The following is a 16830-nucleotide window of genomic DNA, read 5'->3' as shown; positions in this document are numbered from 1 at the left end:
TAATAAAAATATTTTGATGTCTAATTTTTTTATTATCAAAATTTTAATGTCTAATTTTTTTTTCTTTGAATGAGATGTCTAATCTGAATGGACAAAAAATATAAAACGATGACTCATTTTCTCACATTATAGAATATAATAATTCTATCCAAGAATCCCTTATTCCACTCCAATATTTATTAAGTTAAAACAAACTTTTTTTTTGTTAGCCACAACATATCTATTAACATAATCCACCTTGACACACAAACATTAAATAGATATATCATCTATAACTCTATTTTGGTAAAAGAAAAAAAAATTTATAATGAGGTTGTAGTATTGAAAAGGAAAGAAATAGTAGTTAAAATAGGAAAATACATTTAGATAAGAAGAAGAAGAAGAAGATGAAATGGATCACTCATAGTCGGAGTTGAGTCCTTATTTTGGATTTTGGTATAACCAATCTCACCATAATAAATAAATAAAAAACAAAAACACAAAAACACAAAAAGCAAAAAAAATAAAATAAAAAATAAAAAATCAATAACCCCACAACACACTCTTCTTTTCTCTCTCTCTCTCTCTCTCTCTCTCTCTTTGTTTCCGATCTGAGAAAGTTAAAAAGAATATATATATATATATATATATAAATGAAAAACAGAAACAAAAAACTCACTCACACAGGTCACAGCTGTACCTTCCTCAAGCGCCGACAATTTACAAAGCGTTACAAAAATCAAATGCTTTTCCCTAATTTATCGATCTAATACAAAATCTAAAAATTTAAAACTCAAAAAAAAAATAAAATAAAAAAATCTCTGAGATCCAAATCGAAGTCGTTCTTCCTGACTCACTCCGAGTCATTTTCATCGAGAAGAAGAGGATTTGGATACCGTTTTCGATGCGCCTTCCGGTGAGGGTATGATAGAGTCACCGGTGGAAGCTAGGGTTTTGAATTTGGATTTGGATTCGGATTCGGATTCGGGTTGTTGTTCTGAGCTGGTGTGGCGTCGGCGATGGCCGTGCGGAGTCCGGCGGAGATGACATCGACGAGCTGGCGTGAGGAAATGTCGTCTGACAACGTCAAAGGTCTGGTTCTCGCTCTATCGTCCAGCTTCTTCATCGGCGCGAGCTTCATCGTGAAGAAGAAGGGATTGAAGAAGGCTGGTGCTTCTGGAATCAGAGCAGGTTTGTGTCGTTTTTTCGTTGAAATTTCGTTTGATTTTTTTTTTTTTTTTGTGTGAAAGTGAAAGCATTGATTGTGATTAGTGAGTGAGTGAGTGATCGGGAAAGTCAAAGTTGAGGGATTTGGATTTTTTCAAATCTTAGTGTGAAAATGAGTTACATCGTCAATGTGATTAGTTGAAAAGCATGAGTTGCTATCGCTGCGTGTGGATTTGATTTTGTCGATATTTAGGTTTTGCTTGGAATTTGCAAAAGAGCGTCTGATGAATTTCAAAGCATTAGTGTGATTAGTGAGTGATGGGAGAGTGAAAGTTGAGGTATTTTGCTTTCAAATCTTAGTGTGAATTGTGTGAAAATGAGTTAAAGAGTCAATGTGATTAAAGTTCTTCATATTATTCAATTCTTCACGATTGCTGCCTGTGGATTTGATTTTGTTGATATTTAGGTTTTGCTTGGAATTGGCAAAAGAGCGTTTGATGAATTTCAAAGCATTAGTGTGATTAGTGAGTGAGTGAGTGATCAGAGAGTGAAAGTTGAGTTATTTTGCTTTCAAATCTTAGTGTGAAAATGAGTTAAAGAGTCAATTTGATTAAAGTTCTTCATATTATTCAATTCTTCACAATTTCTTCGTGTGGATTTGATTTTGTTGATATTTAGGTTTTGCTTGGAATTGCCAAAAGAGTGTTTGATGAATTTCAAAGCATTAGTGTGATTAGTGAGTGAGTGATCGGAGAGTGAAAGTTGAGGTATTTTGCTTTCAAATCCTAGTGTGAATTGTGTGAAAATGAGTTAAACTGTCGATGTAATTAAAGTTCTTCATATTATTCAATTCTTCACGATTGCTGCGTGTGGATTTGATTTTGTTGATATTTTTGGTTGGAAGAGAGATGCAGGTTTTGATTGATTTTCTGTATAATAAGCAATTGCAATTTGGCATGGTTATGATTCCTGTCTTGAGAATGTGTGTGGTTGGATCTACTAAATATCAGAAACAGGTTGAACTATTGCCACATTGAAAATCTATCTAGTGGAGAATTTGAGTTAGGAGTTTTCTATGGATAGTAAAATTGATTATGTGGAGTTGGATGGTTATGGGAAATTAGTTGACATAGTGATGTGGTTAAAGAAGAATTTATGGGGCATTTGCCTCTTTTCTTTTCATTTTTCTGATTTTTTTGGGTGGGGGGGGGGGGGGGGGGGGTGTGGTGGCAAATTTGAGTTTAGAGTTTAAACAGATCCTCGTTATAAGTTGGACTGACAGTATCCAAATTTAATAGTGTTGTTTTATAACATTTTTGAGGATTTGGCAGTCTTGTCAAGCTGAGGGACAAGTTTGGGAAATACAGTTCTATTTTTTTCACGTGTGCTTGGACTGAATGAATGAATGTACTGAGTGCCTGTATGTACTATGTACTGTACATGAGTTAATGGTGTCTTTGCAATACTTATTTATGTTCTCATTTTGGAGCAGTTGCGTTGTACTTGCATGTCTGTAATGTTAACTGTTGCTAGTGGGGATGCATGTTGCACTATTTGGCGCTTGCTTTCTGTTGTTTACTTTGGATATATTTAATATATTAATGTCATTTGTAACAGATTTTCCTGAAATTAAGTTCATTGATGTTTTGTACAGGTGTTGGAGGCTATTCTTACTTATATGAGCCACTTTGGTGGGTGGGCATGATAACGAGTGAGTTTTTAATAATTTCCTTTATTATTGATCAATGACTATATTTACCGTTAGACTTTCCCTTTGATGAACCACTATTTAAGATGGAAACAAACAAAAAATAGATTGCTACTCATTACAGAAGCAATGTATTGTGCAATCAGTCAATTTGTTCTATTCTACCTATTCTCACAAACAGAACATTATGTACCTTTTATAAGTACTGATTCAAAAATTGATACAATTATCATCCACAACAGACCACATCTAAATTCATTTATCCATTTTGGCTGCTGGATTGATGGGGACTGAATGAGAGTAAAGATAAAAATCCTCCAATGAATATAGAATAATGTGGTGAAAAGAAGTAAACTCCTTGTGCTTAGTATGTACCAACAACTTCTACAGAAAATCCTTACAGAATAATGAAAATGCCTTTACCTATCCAAAAAAAAAAAAAAAAAACAGATAATGAAATTTTTTTGAAGATTCTATTATATAACCAATGCATAGTCTCTTTTGACCTCTGCCATCAAATAAAGTGGCACACAGAGTTCTATTTTAATGTTTCTCTTTCTAGGTCTTGTTGATACTCCAGGCTTGTCATAGCTTTAGATGGAGTAATCAAACCGTTATAAATTTCAAACCGTATATTACCATTTTATAAATAAAATGTTATGGCAGTTTTCTTCATTTGACATCTACATGTTAAATTCTAGAAGCTACTCACAAAAGAAAGCATTTTTAAGTCTTTTTTTTTTTTTTGTTGTTTAAGTCACTTATAATTTATGATTTTAGTAACATATGTGAACACTGATGGGCAATTGCTATTTCAACAGTGATAGTTGGGGAAATTGCTAATTTTGCGGCTTATGCGTTTGCGCCAGCTTTACTGGTCACTCCTCTTGGGGCTCTCAGCATTATTATCAGGCATGATAACAAATTTAGATTTCATAGCTTGTTTAAATTTTCGGATTTTATTTTTTGAGAGGATATATCTTAATCATATAGCTATCAATTGCTGAGGCCTGAGTGCTTACTGTCATATTGTTTTGCAGTGCTGCACTTGCGCACATTATTTTACGGGAGAGGTTACATATTTTTGGAATTCTTGGTTGTGTTCTGTGTGTTGTGGGTTCTACAACAATTGTTCTACATGCTCCTCAAGAACGTGAAATACATTCTGTAACAGAAGTCTGGGAACTTGCTATGGACCCAGGTAATGTAATGTTTCAAGGAATTATTTGTGTTTATAGATTATTTCATTCTTGGGTTTTTATGTTCATATGTTTTTTTGACACTCATTTGGTTAAGTTAAAAAGATATACTTTTTCTGTTGTTTCTTTTGCAGCTTTTCTCATGTATGCAGCTTTGGTTATAACAGCTGCATTGATACTTATATTCTACTTTATCCCACAATATGGCCAGACACACATAATGGTTTACATTGGAGTTTGTTCTCTTGTAGGTTCTTTATCGGTATGTATCTGTATTTGGTTTTAAACTTGTTGAATGTGTATGCTTTTACCAGGTCATATCTTCTAAGTGTTTTTATCATAAGGGTGCCCTTTGACAGGTCATGAGTGTCAAAGCAATTGGAATTGCATTGAAGTTGACATTGTCGGGAATGAATCAACTAATTTATCCTGAAACTTGGGTATTCACTGTAGTGGTAATTGCTTGTGTGCTCACCCAAATGAATTATTTGAACAAGGTACATCTATCTCTCATATCCCCGCCTTTCTCTTATTTTTTTTACCTTCAAGTAGTTTTATTTTCACTACTTCTACTTTAGTACCAAACTTTATGTTGCTTATTTGAAATTATCCTATCATAAAGATTTATGATGAATGGAGTATGGTACTATATTCCCATTAAACGGATAACTTTTTCAAAGCTCTTGAACATGAAGGTCCCATAATAGATCTCCTTGCTCTGTAAATAAGGAAATGAAGTTACATGGGATTAGTAAAATCCATCTCATTTTCATGCTTGTAAGGGGCTATGTTTGATATCCTAAAGCATGGGAAGACACTATAGTATATTCCTGTAACATGAAATTTTGGTCCTCGTCCAATATGCATGCGTCATTAATACTTACTCACAATGGCATGCCTGCTGCAACTAATCACATTGTCTGTGTTTGGGTTAGATTCTCATTTCAAGTATTCATATATATTGACTGACCAGAAAAATGACCTTTGCCTGCAATTGGAGTTCTCTTTGGAGGATGGATTCACCATTGGATGGAGGTGTTGATTTTGGGGTTTCATGAGGTTTTCCAAGAACTTGATGAGATTCTGAAAGGATGATCTCACTTATATCTTATTGTATATTCACCCCTTTTAATCACCATAGGGAGTTTCTTGGTACAGGTTGATTAAAAAGAATAAAGAAGTTCTGGTTGGGTAAAGGAATTTTGATTAGTGTACGAGTTCCAACAACTTCATCATCTCTTTGAAAGAAGATATTCGCTCTTTTAAGATGTCATGAAGCAATTTATGGGTTCAATGAAGTTTAAGGTGAGAGAATCATTTCACTAGGCTAAGGAAAGGGTATGGAGAATTAGATACTTGTAAGTTGTCATTGATGAACAGGTTTCCTTTTTGTTCATGGTTTGGAAACTTGGGGAGAGCAAAATAGATTATTGAGTTCAATTAGACTAAGGGTCTGTTTGGGATCCGCTTATTTTGTTGAAATTGAAAATTTTTTGCTGAAAGTATTGTAGATAAAGGTAAAAGTTAGCTGAAATAGTACAGTGGGACCCATGAATGGTAGCAAAAATAAACTGAATAGTAAAATAAGCTGGTTTTTTAATTTGGAACCAAATGGACACTAATTATTTGACAAAAGGTGGTCTTTGGATTGAATAAATTGCTATGGGTTGGGCATGGGAAGTATTTCTCTTTACTATGGATGTCTTGGATGGTGATCCATACAATTAGTTATGCACTATAATTACTTATCCTGTAGTTGCAGGGATGAATAATGAGTAAATAAATTTTTTAATAGAAAGGCCTTTGAGCGTGCAAGGCTCTTTCTAAATTGTACATGCCCAGTGGATTTTGAACCCACTACTTTACCCTTCATCTTTCTCATGGGGGAGCTGTTGTTTGAGATAAAACTCATTGGCAAAAGGAGAATGAGAGGCATTATGAGCTATCTTGAAATGAATGTTTCATGGACTTGAACTAGAAAATTCTTGGACATTACAACCCCAAGGGGTAGCACAATTGGCTAGGGACCACACCTCATGAGCAAAGTCACTAGTTCGAATCTCCTCCTCTTCTCCCACTCCTTGGGGCCAAAAATTCTTTGACACTACTAAGAACATGTATTTTCTTCTTCTGGATATTGTAGTCAAATATTTTTCTTTACTTTTCGCTTCTGCTGTTTTATAGTTACTGTGCATAATTTCTCCTTTGATTATTTTTTCCTTGTTTGTCCAATGCAGGCACTTGATACCTTCAACACGGCTGTTGTATCTCCCATATACTATGTTATGTTCACATCACTAACTATTGTGGCCAGTGTGATCATGTTTAAGGTATATTCTTCTACTGAACAGGGTTATCTGAAAACTTTATTTCTTTTTCACTTCATAAATATTATTTACCTAGTTCACCAGTGAACTCTAGCCCAATTGGCACTTCCTTTTTCAAAATTGAAATAGGTTCAATATAATGGACGTGTATGATGGAATAGAAAATAGTATGAGAGCATGTGGGTGTAGAAGAGAGGGTCAGAGTTTTTAATGCACAAGGTTTAACATTGTGGGTTAGGACTAAACCTCATGATATTATGTCTTTGCCAACAAGATGGCTTCTGTTGAGAAGATCAGAGTGGAATAAGTTAAATATTGGAAGATGTTTAGCAATCCTGAGGGTCTAGCGTCTAGAGTAAGCTAAATAATTAAAAAATGCGTAACTATTGTAATCCACATGGTATTTGGTAGGCTTCCTGTACTTTTTCTTCTTTTTTGAATGAATAAGTTATTATTAAAGTAAGTAACAAAAAAATTACGATAGAGTTCAAAACACTGGACATCAGCAATAGCTATTAATAAAGCAAACAAAACATACAACCTACTTCTCTCATCTATTCCAAGGCAAATTTCATGCCTGAACTTTCATTAACCGCAGCTCTCCCACAGTGCACAACAAACTTCAGCAGATACATAGAATCCTCTCCATATGTATTTGAATCCTTAGCTGATTACATAGAATCCTGTCCATATCAAAAACCTTAAATGGAATTCAAATCCACATCTCCATCGAACATCATTGATAATGGTCTTTACTAGATTTCCTCTGTCAAAATTTATTCGTTTGGATTGGCATTGTTTTGCTAGGTGTTGGAAAAGGAACCTATGTTCGTTTTTGGCTAGATTGGTGGTGTGGGGATGGGGTTCTGAAGGATGCTTTCCCTGTTCTGTATGGCATTGCTCAGGATAAAAGGGCCACTGTGGTGGATTATTTGTGTTGAAGGGATGGTTCCATGTTTTGGGATGTTACATTTACGAGGCTTTTACATAACTGGGAATTAGAAGTGTTGATCACCTTTATAGATCTTTGCTCATCAAAGGCTAGGGATGTGGAAGATAAGTTGTGTCGGTGGCCTAATAAGAATGGATTATTCGAGGTTAAAGTCCTACTATAGAGCACTTCCTTTTTGAGGTGTAAGGTTTTTTTCCCTGAAGACTATCTTGAGGGTCAAAATTCCGCCCCAGGCTTCCTTTTTTACGTGGAATGCTGCTCTGGGTAAGATTCTCATGATTGATATTCTACAGCATTGTAAGTTATATGTGATCAAGTGGTGTTATATGTGCAAGAAGGCTGGGAAGACTATTGGCCATAAGTTTCTTCCCTGCAAGTGTGCTAGTGAGCTGTGGTCCCTTGTGTTCTGTCTATTCGGGGTTTACTGTGTAATGCCTCAAAGAGTCCTTGATGTGTTGCCTTATGGGAAAGGGAGTAGAAGGGTTATTAGTGATGTGTGGCGGGCTATTCCTTTGTGCTTGATGTGGTTGATTGGGAAGGAATATGACCGTAGAGCAAGATGTAGAAAGGCCTTTGATGGAATTGAAGCTGTTGTTTTTAGGGCTTTGCATGAGTGGATAACTGTGTTACCCAACCATTCCTCTTCTATTTTGTTAGCTTTCATAGATAGTTGTTCTATTTCTTGATGTTATTGCTCTCTTTGTATATTTCTTGTGTATTAAGGGATTTTCTATTAATAAAATTGTTATTACCTATCAAAAAAAAAAATCTTCCAATGTGAATTCTGGTATTCCTCTGGATCCAAGTGTGATAGATAGTAGTCGCTAAGACAACCTTCCCTACTATAGATCTTAGACAACTGCCTTTTAGACCTTCAACACCCATTAAATGATTTCATCCCAAATATGTCTAAGGATACTGCATACAGACCCCCAGCACCTGACTCCAAATCCTATGACTAAAAACTAAAAAAGGGCTCGAAAAAGGGATGATTCCTTCTATCCATCTGGTTTCTGCAGAAGTCACAAAGAACATCACCAGTCCAGCCCCTGGCAGCAACCCTATCTTGAGTGGGAAGCCTTTCTTTAATAGCTAGCCATAGAATGAAGGAATCAGGGACAATGGCACTATCCCAGATCAATTTCCACCATTCCACTTTCTCCTTCCTCACTCAAAACATCTCCCATGCTGAATTACAAGAGAATACACCAGATTTTATTAGAGCCTGGACTATTCTATCATTCTCAACCAACTGAATTTGAGAGGTACCAGCCTGAATGGTCTTAATATCTTCTGTTCTAGCAGACTTCTGTCTCTATTCTCCATTTATGAATACAATAGAAACTTTGGCAGCTAGACAACTTCCTGCATCATAGTTAATTCTGTTTCCAAATTTAGAAGCTAAATATCAAACCAGAGTGAAACTTTGTTTCCTTCATCAAGTAGACAACTTCCTGCATCATAATTACAGATTCGCCCCTGAATATAAAATTGACCATAACTAATAAAATAAAAACCCAAATTAAAAACTGTTTTAACCCTAAAAGACTCATACTTTGACTATTAAAATGACATGACTTTCACTTCAATTGGACTTCACATGAAGACCCAATAAATAATTCTTGAATAGGTGAATTTGCAAAGCTGTAGCATATTAGTCTTCCATAACTACTGCAAAGTTGTAGCATATTAGTCTTCCATAACTTCATCAGGTACTGTTGCACTAGGCTCTTGGGCATTAATAGCTGTAGCCTTCTTTTTGATAAGTTAAACAGCCCTGACACAAAGTTTGAATAGCTATGGCCTTCTTAGAGCTAAGAGTACAGGTGTGGGAATAATGAAGATTTATGGTATAAAGAAAGTCCAAAAGGTGACTGTTGTTGTCTTGACCTGGTTGTTTAAGGAAAAATGGATGTTGAAGATAACTTTGCTCTTAAAATCATAGCAATAAACCAAAAACAATAAGTGATGGAGTCCATTTTGAAGATGGGGCTTTGGTAATGATGTTAATATTGGATCTTTGTTGTTGAGATAGCTCTTTACTAACACCTTTTCTAGCCTATGAGCTAGCGTATGGATCAATTGGCACTTCTTTCTCCCATAATAATGGTTTGGAGGGTGAGGTTGTGGGTTCAAGACCCAATAAGTGCGTGTTTTATTAACCAATAAAACAAGGGTCTTACAAAATTCCTTTTCTCTCGTTCCATATGCTGTTGCTGTTGGTTCTGTTTAAATTTGTGACATTTTCTGGTCTGTGTGCAGTCATGAATGGCCTCCAAATTTTTGGAGTGGCTTTCATGGCTGAGAGGTTGATCTGGTGGAGCGTAAGCTCTTATTTTTGTATAGTGGTGTCACTAGTCCAGAGGAGAAAATTTCTTGCCTGAAAGAACAGGAGTTCCTTGAGTGCCTTTTGGATGAACAGTGGCCTTATCAGTTTTTAAGGTTGAACAACACTCTATCTTGGTTTGTAGCATCATTAAGATCATGATAACAACTGTTTCACTGTAGGAATTGGATCTCTGATGTTTCGTGTTCAAGAGCTATCTTTTTTGTCATTGTCCACTGCATTTGCATTCAATATGGCTTTCTTTGCAAGATTTCTACAGAAGATTTTTTACTCTTTTTTTATTAAATATTTTTTTGGATAAGTAAGATTTACTGAAGTTCCTTGTGTCTTGTTACATGACCTAGATTGATTTCTGTTTTTAGACCATGTTTGTAGTGTTAGTGAATCTCTCTCTTTCAGTCTCTCTCCTCACAAGTGGGGAGGCAAAAGCTGGGTTTGGTCTTAATCTTCTTTCACAAGCAAAACAGTGTAAATAATTTGTAAACTCCAAAGCTAGGCAGAGTCTTCCTGGACTCTCTATTGTACTTCATCACATATACGCTCCCCCTCTCTCGCATGTGCGCGTTCACATCAATTATTTCCATTTGTTATTTGCTGAAATTGTTAAGTCTTATTGAATAGCAATGATGATGATCTTGCTTTTTAATTATGTTATATTAGATTTAGCCACTATATGATGAGCAGTTTCTGGTTTTATTTTTCAGTAGTTTCAGCTCCTCCTCTCACTTGGGGTTACATTATTGAGTCTAGTAGACTCGTTTTTGCAATTTTCATATGATAATCTTGAATTGATTACATTATGGAATCTTAATTTACATTCAGGACTGGGATAGGCAGAGTCCAACCCAGGTAATCACAGAAATATGTGGCTTTGTGACTATCCTCTCAGGAACTTTTCTGCTTCACAAAACAAAGGATATGTCTGATGGTATGCTCTCTATATTGTTCTTGTGAACCCTTCATTTTGAATAATAATAGGTTATAAGTTATAACAAGGGTCCTATGACTCTTATCTCACAGGCACTCATGGTTTTTAAGCCTTCAATTCATTTTTGCCGTTCTGACAAATGTACGAATAATATTGTCAAATCATGTACAGGTTTGTCATCGTCTATGTCCCTGAGACTTTCCAAGCACTCAGAAGAGGATGGCCTTAATGGTGAAGGCATCCCTCTTAGGCGGCAGGAATCCTTAAGGTCGTCAGTATGATTATGCTTTGCTGCCAGTCCTAAAAACTGTGCGCACTTTATCCTGGGAGGGATCTTCCTGATGCAACTTGTGCTTTATGAAGTTATCCCAACTTCCCGATCATATTCTTTTTGGACACAGAGAGGGAAGGGTCATTTAATTTTCTTTTCTTTTCTTTTTCTTTTTTCTCTTTGCCATTCTAGTGGCCATGCTTTCGGCTGTTTCATTGTATCCTCTTTCTCACCACTTCATACGAAAGTCATTGACCAACATAATTTTGTGCACATTTGTTATATATATAGTGTATTCTAGTCTTACATTTCCAAGCTTCGGTGGTATTCTTTCTGAAATTTAAGTTGGGAAGTTCTGTTATGGGCATATGCATGGCTCTCTCTCTCACTCTTTCTCATATTAGAACCTTGCAACCCCGTGGTAAAAGGGATTTTGCTTGATTATCAAGAACTGTTAGTTGCAAAAACAGTTCATTGCAGGATGGCAGCGTATGTTGCTTATATTAGCAACCATTCATAAGTGCAAAGTTCATTAACAACTATTCATTCAGTCCCACAAGAAAGGGAAAGGACGATATTTTAACAATTGAATCTTGGGCTGTTAGATTCAGCCTACTAGTGAGATCTTCTGTTTCTGTTGGTCTTTATGGAAAAGACAAAGCAGCCAAGTTAATGGGACATTACTCTTATTAATGAAAACTTCTTTACCTATTCTTTTTTCTTTTTTCTTTTTTTGATTCTCAGAAAGGTAAAGAAGTTTTATAACACAGGATAATATGGAATTAAGTAAATGTTAACTATTTAACAAGTATCATTATTTTTAGAAAGAGTAAAAATAGAGGTGAATATTATCTTTTTAAAGAAATATTAATTTCAGTCTGGTTACGTGTTTGAAGTATGAACTATGGACACCTTTAGTACATCTTTAGATAAAATTATATATCAAATTGAGGTGGGTTTATGTATATTAATACCCCTCACTTGACTCCTTAAATAACTCAAAACAGATTTAGATTCTGAAGCAAAATTTGCAATTCAACTTACTATCATTAGAGTTTTGTATTTTGTATTTTGTATTTTGTATTTTTTCATTTTTTACATCAATAGTTAAAAGTGGGAGGATTTGAGGCCTAACCATTTTAGTTGGAAATACCAAAAATTACCAGTTAAGTTGAACTGGCTCTTGACAATTTTATAATTGTTCATAAATCACTTATTTTTTTCTTTCCAAACTTTTATCAATACCACCTGCATAGAAGGGATATTTTTGACAATTTTGGCAAGTTTATTGAGTTTCCCAAGCTAAAAGTCAGGAGATTACAACTAAAGACTCGGTCACTCACTAAACAAAGGATCACCAACTACTTTATGAGTTATGACTATGCTTTGAAGCTTCCTCTAGAACTCTACGGGAGTGCGGTACCTTGAACTATGAATCCCCCTTCTATTTATAAGGGGGGCCTTTTGATGAGTTTTGGATGAGCCCGGGACTCTCCAAACTAATCGGCTTAGATTTCAATTTCACAAATTATAATATTTGAAATTAGAGAGCAATAGATCAGTTCGATGACTTTGGAATTTTTAAGGTGATTGATTCAAGTCCCAGTCGGCATTTGAAGAGCGCCTCTAGATCTTGAGTCCAACTTTTTCACAAATTTGGCGCTTTTCTAATCGCTTAGCTATAACTCGATTTTAAACTCAAAATTTATCTAGTTAAGACTTAAGAGTATCAGTTAATTTTCTACAAATGGTAATTTTATAATTATTCATAAATATTAAATATGGATAATTTAAAATTACCCACCTAAGATTAGGCTCAATTTTATGTTGTTTATCTCATTTGAATGAGTTAGGGCTGCCTCTGTTTATAACAGTTTCTTAGGATGCATCCTACTTTATTAGATCAATCAATTTGAAGATAGGTGGTCAATTTTGATTGGCCCACAATTAAATAAGGTGACAAATTGTGATTGATGTATGACAAAAGCGATGTCAATGGTGGTCTCATGTAAAAGTGATGTACTAATTACAATCTATCATCTCATATGTTGTGAAAAAGGCTGTCAACAAAATGTTTTGTGTATGTAGCATTTGCATATATCACTGTAAATCATGGATGGCGCTAGATGTATTTCAGAGGATTCAATAGATAATAACAATTGATAATAAACTATCATGTAATGATTTCAAAATATGAAAACTCATAGAAGGAAATTGTAACATTTTATGTATTTACGACTTTTTTTTTTTGGTCGATAACTCACTATATTCAAGTTTTATTTATTTATTTATTAAATTGTGTTTAATTTAAGTTTCTAAATGACTCCCTTAAAAAAGATTTCAGGACCTGCCACTGCCGTAAATGATTGTCAATTTGGTCATATAGTATTTTTTTGTAGATGATTAAATAGTTAACCATTTGTCACATATCAAACATTTTTTTGTAGGCGATTATATTTGTTTCATACATATGTCTTATTCTTTTATCCTTTAACTGCTAATAGTTAATCAAGAGTTATGTATGCTTTTAGAAAAAAAGAAAGATTTATGATTTTCTGGAAAGAGGGGTTAATTTCCTACATCAAACTTCTGAAAAACAGCTAAAATAGGTAATCTTAACTTTCCCTGAGTTGATCCCTCTTGCTTGCTTCTGGTTCCAGTACTATGGAGAAACAAATCTTGATCGAACCTATATTCACCCAATGAATACAATATGCTCATGGTAAAACTCTATATGGGTTCAATGTACTAGTAGAGCTTTACTTCTTTCCACATTAGTGTAGCCATCTAGTGCTATTTGAAATTCAAATGGTTGGGCATAAGCACAAGGATACTCGTCATTAAATGCATCCATACATATGCATACATAAGGCTACAAACTAGAATTGTTTTCAAAATAAATAGTTTAAACTTTAAAGGCACCAAAAACAAATATAAATGGCCACTAGACATTTAATTAGGAAATGTTTAAGCTTCAAATGCAAGTGATTATGACATGATCAGTTGTGCCTAACCTCTAACAATCATTCATAAAATTCTTATAAAATTATATCATAAATTAAAGAAAATAATGTTAAAGTTTCAAGCCTTATTGATGAGTCCAATAGGTTAAACATAGATTAAAGTGAATGTGGACGCTACTTGGCCGAAAGATGGGAAGGCAGTTGTGATTGTGGCATCTTGTGACCATTTGGAAAACAAGCATTTGTGATGAGATTTCGTAGTTATAAATCTCTCTACGAGAATCAAATTTGGTCAAAGCACAACTTGTGAGGAAGGCTATTGAATTGGCTAGTGGCGACCCAAATGAATTTTGAAAAGGTGAGCATTGAAGAGTGATGCTGCCTAGATCATTAAGATACTTAAAAATCCTAAACCTTAAAAAGAAAATATAAAGTAAAAAAATTAACTATTCAAGAGATTCAATTTCTAAATATAGATAAGGGCTAGATTAACGGACTCCCTTAGAAAATTTGTTAATAAACAATTTTAGGAAAGTTTTGATTCTATTTTTATGAGAAATATAAAAAATTCTATAAAAAATCAGCTGCTTTTTTCTTTTTCCATAAAAAATTTCTAAAAATATTTTTTAAAGCAATGTCCTTAAGGCATCCCGTTAACTATTCCCAATAAATAAACAAGCAAGAGTAGCATGAATAAAGTTTTTAACACCAAAAACATATCAAAATGACAATAGGATGTTGAAGATGAATTTTCACTCATTACTAATACTAATAAAAGAGTTATTTTGTCCATAAATTAGGACAAAATTTAATAGTATCCTAAACAACACTCTATATAATATTACTGTATTAAATCATAATATGAACATATAATTATTGTTATGTTTATTCTTGATTTTTTTCCAAAATATATCAGAGTCAAATATTTTATGTTCCTTATGTTTATACATGATAAATTTTATTTTCATTCTCACAAAATTCAGCAAGAATAATTTTTTCAATAAAAAAATATAATAATCTTAAACAAGTTAATAAATTTTAGGGACTAATAGCATATATTAGCCTAAATGAAAGTACCACGATTCTAAATAAATAAATAAAAGTATATTTTACTTTTGTGTGAGTTACATACTAGTTAATTAATAAAAGATAGTTTCTCAAAAGAAACTTACCTCAAACATCTTAAGAAACAATATTAGTTGGGTAACAACTACAAGACAACAAATCCTAAAATGAGGCGCTAGCCAACCTACCTCAAGTTAGGAGTCTTATTGTGTCATTAGAGAGGATATGAGTAACTCATAGGATGACCCCATGAAGTGCTAAAAAAATTGTACTGGAAGACAAAGGAATGAGACTAATATTTTGAGGTAGATTGGCTGGCACCTTATTTTAGAATTTGTTGCCTTGCAAGTTGTTGCCCAGTTAATATTTTTTCTCAAGATGTTTGAGGTAAGTTTCTTTTGAAAAACTATCTTTTATTAATTAACTAGTTTGTGACCCACACAAAAGTAAAAGATATTTTTACTTATTTATTTAGAATTGTGATACTTTCATTTAGGCTAATATACACTATTGTTCCCTAAAATTTAATAACTTATTTATGATTATTATCATTTTTTTATTGAAAATTTTATTCTAGCTGAATTTTGTGAGAATGAAAATAAAATTTTATCATGTGTAAACATAAGGAACATAAAATATTTGACTTTGATATATTTTGGGAAAAAAATCAAGAATAAACATAACAATTATTATGTATATGTTCATATTATGATTTAAGACAGTAATATTATATAGAGTGTTGTTTAAAATGGTGTTAACTTTTGTCCTAAGTTATGGACAAATAACTCTTTTATTAGTATTAGTAATGAGTGAAAATTCATCTTCAATACTCTATTGTCATTTTTATATGTCTTTGGTGCTAAAAACTTTATTCGCACTGCTCCTGCTTGTTTATTTATTGGGAATAGTTAACAAATGCCTTAAAAACATTGTTTTAAAAAATATTTTTAGAAACATTTTATGAAAAAATAAAAAAGTAACTAGTTTTTTTTATATAGAATTTTTTATATTTCCCATAAAATAGTATAAAATTTTCCTAAAATTGTTTATTAACAAATGTCCTAATAGTGCCCGTTAATCAAACCCTTATCTATAATTAGATTTTTTTTTGAATGATAATTACAATATGTTATTAACCCAAACCCTTGAATGGTTAATTTTTTTACTTTATATTTTCTTTTTAAGGTTTAAGGTTTTTAAGTATCTTAATGATCTAGGCAGCACTACTCTTCAATGCTCACCTTTTCAAAATTCAACTGGGTCGCCAATTCAATAACCATCCTCACAACTTGTGCTTTGACCACATCTGATTCTCGTGGAGGGATTTATACTTGCAGAATCTCAACACAATTGCTTTTTTTCCATATGGTCACAACTGCCTATCGTAAATTTTGTAGCACAGGCGAAGCTATGGGGGGCCTTGGCCGGCCCCCCTCACTTTTGGAAAATTCCCTTAATAATAGGCTTAATAGTGCTAAAGAAAGAAATCATCTTAACAAATTCAATCACCGGCCCCCTTTAGATTTTGACACAAAATATATGTACTTATTTCAGTCCTAATCCAGCCCGTTATCTAGCCCATAAACAAAAAAAAAAAAAAACATACACACACTTAAATTCCTTCATAATCAGGATTCCTAGTCGTAATTAAATATTTAAATCAAGACTCCAAAATCCAAATAAATAGAAATAAATTTGAAGTTTTTAACATCATACTTCCCAAACAAAACCCAAGCTTCAAAACCCCAAAGATTCAAACTTCACAACATATATACAATTGCCAACAACGAATCAGCCCCCATTCACTTACCAACTAATGCCACTTTTGCCGCCACCGCCGCTGCCACCTTGATCTATCTCCGGTGTCAATGTGTATGCCTCTCTCTCTCTCTGTTCTGTAACTTTTTTTCAGGAGTGAAATATA

The 16830-nt window shown here is 33.7% G+C and overlaps 1 protein-coding gene across 1 annotated transcript; it reads left to right on the top strand.

Annotated features, from left to right (window-relative positions):
- The first annotated feature begins 635 nt into the window (after positions 1 to 635).
- LOC126715936 (probable magnesium transporter NIPA4) lies at positions 636 to 11193 on the top strand. The gene is made up of 9 exons (XM_050416796.1): positions 636 to 1170; positions 2801 to 2857; positions 3676 to 3766; positions 3895 to 4055; positions 4188 to 4315; positions 4413 to 4550; positions 6291 to 6383; positions 10502 to 10607; positions 10779 to 11193. The coding sequence occupies exons 1-9, from the start codon at positions 999 to 1001 to the stop codon at positions 10886 to 10888; spliced, it is 1056 nt and encodes a 351-aa protein (XP_050272753.1). The 5' UTR covers positions 636 to 998; the 3' UTR covers positions 10889 to 11193.
- The last annotated feature ends 5637 nt before the right edge of the window (positions 11194 to 16830 follow it).

This window comes from Quercus robur, chromosome 2, assembly GCF_932294415.1.
Source record: "Quercus robur chromosome 2, dhQueRobu3.1, whole genome shotgun sequence".
Classification (NCBI taxonomy): Eukaryota; Viridiplantae; Streptophyta; class Magnoliopsida; order Fagales; family Fagaceae; genus Quercus; species Quercus robur.
Note: the sequence above shows the minus strand (reverse complement) of the source record. Positions and strands in the feature narration are given on the sequence as shown.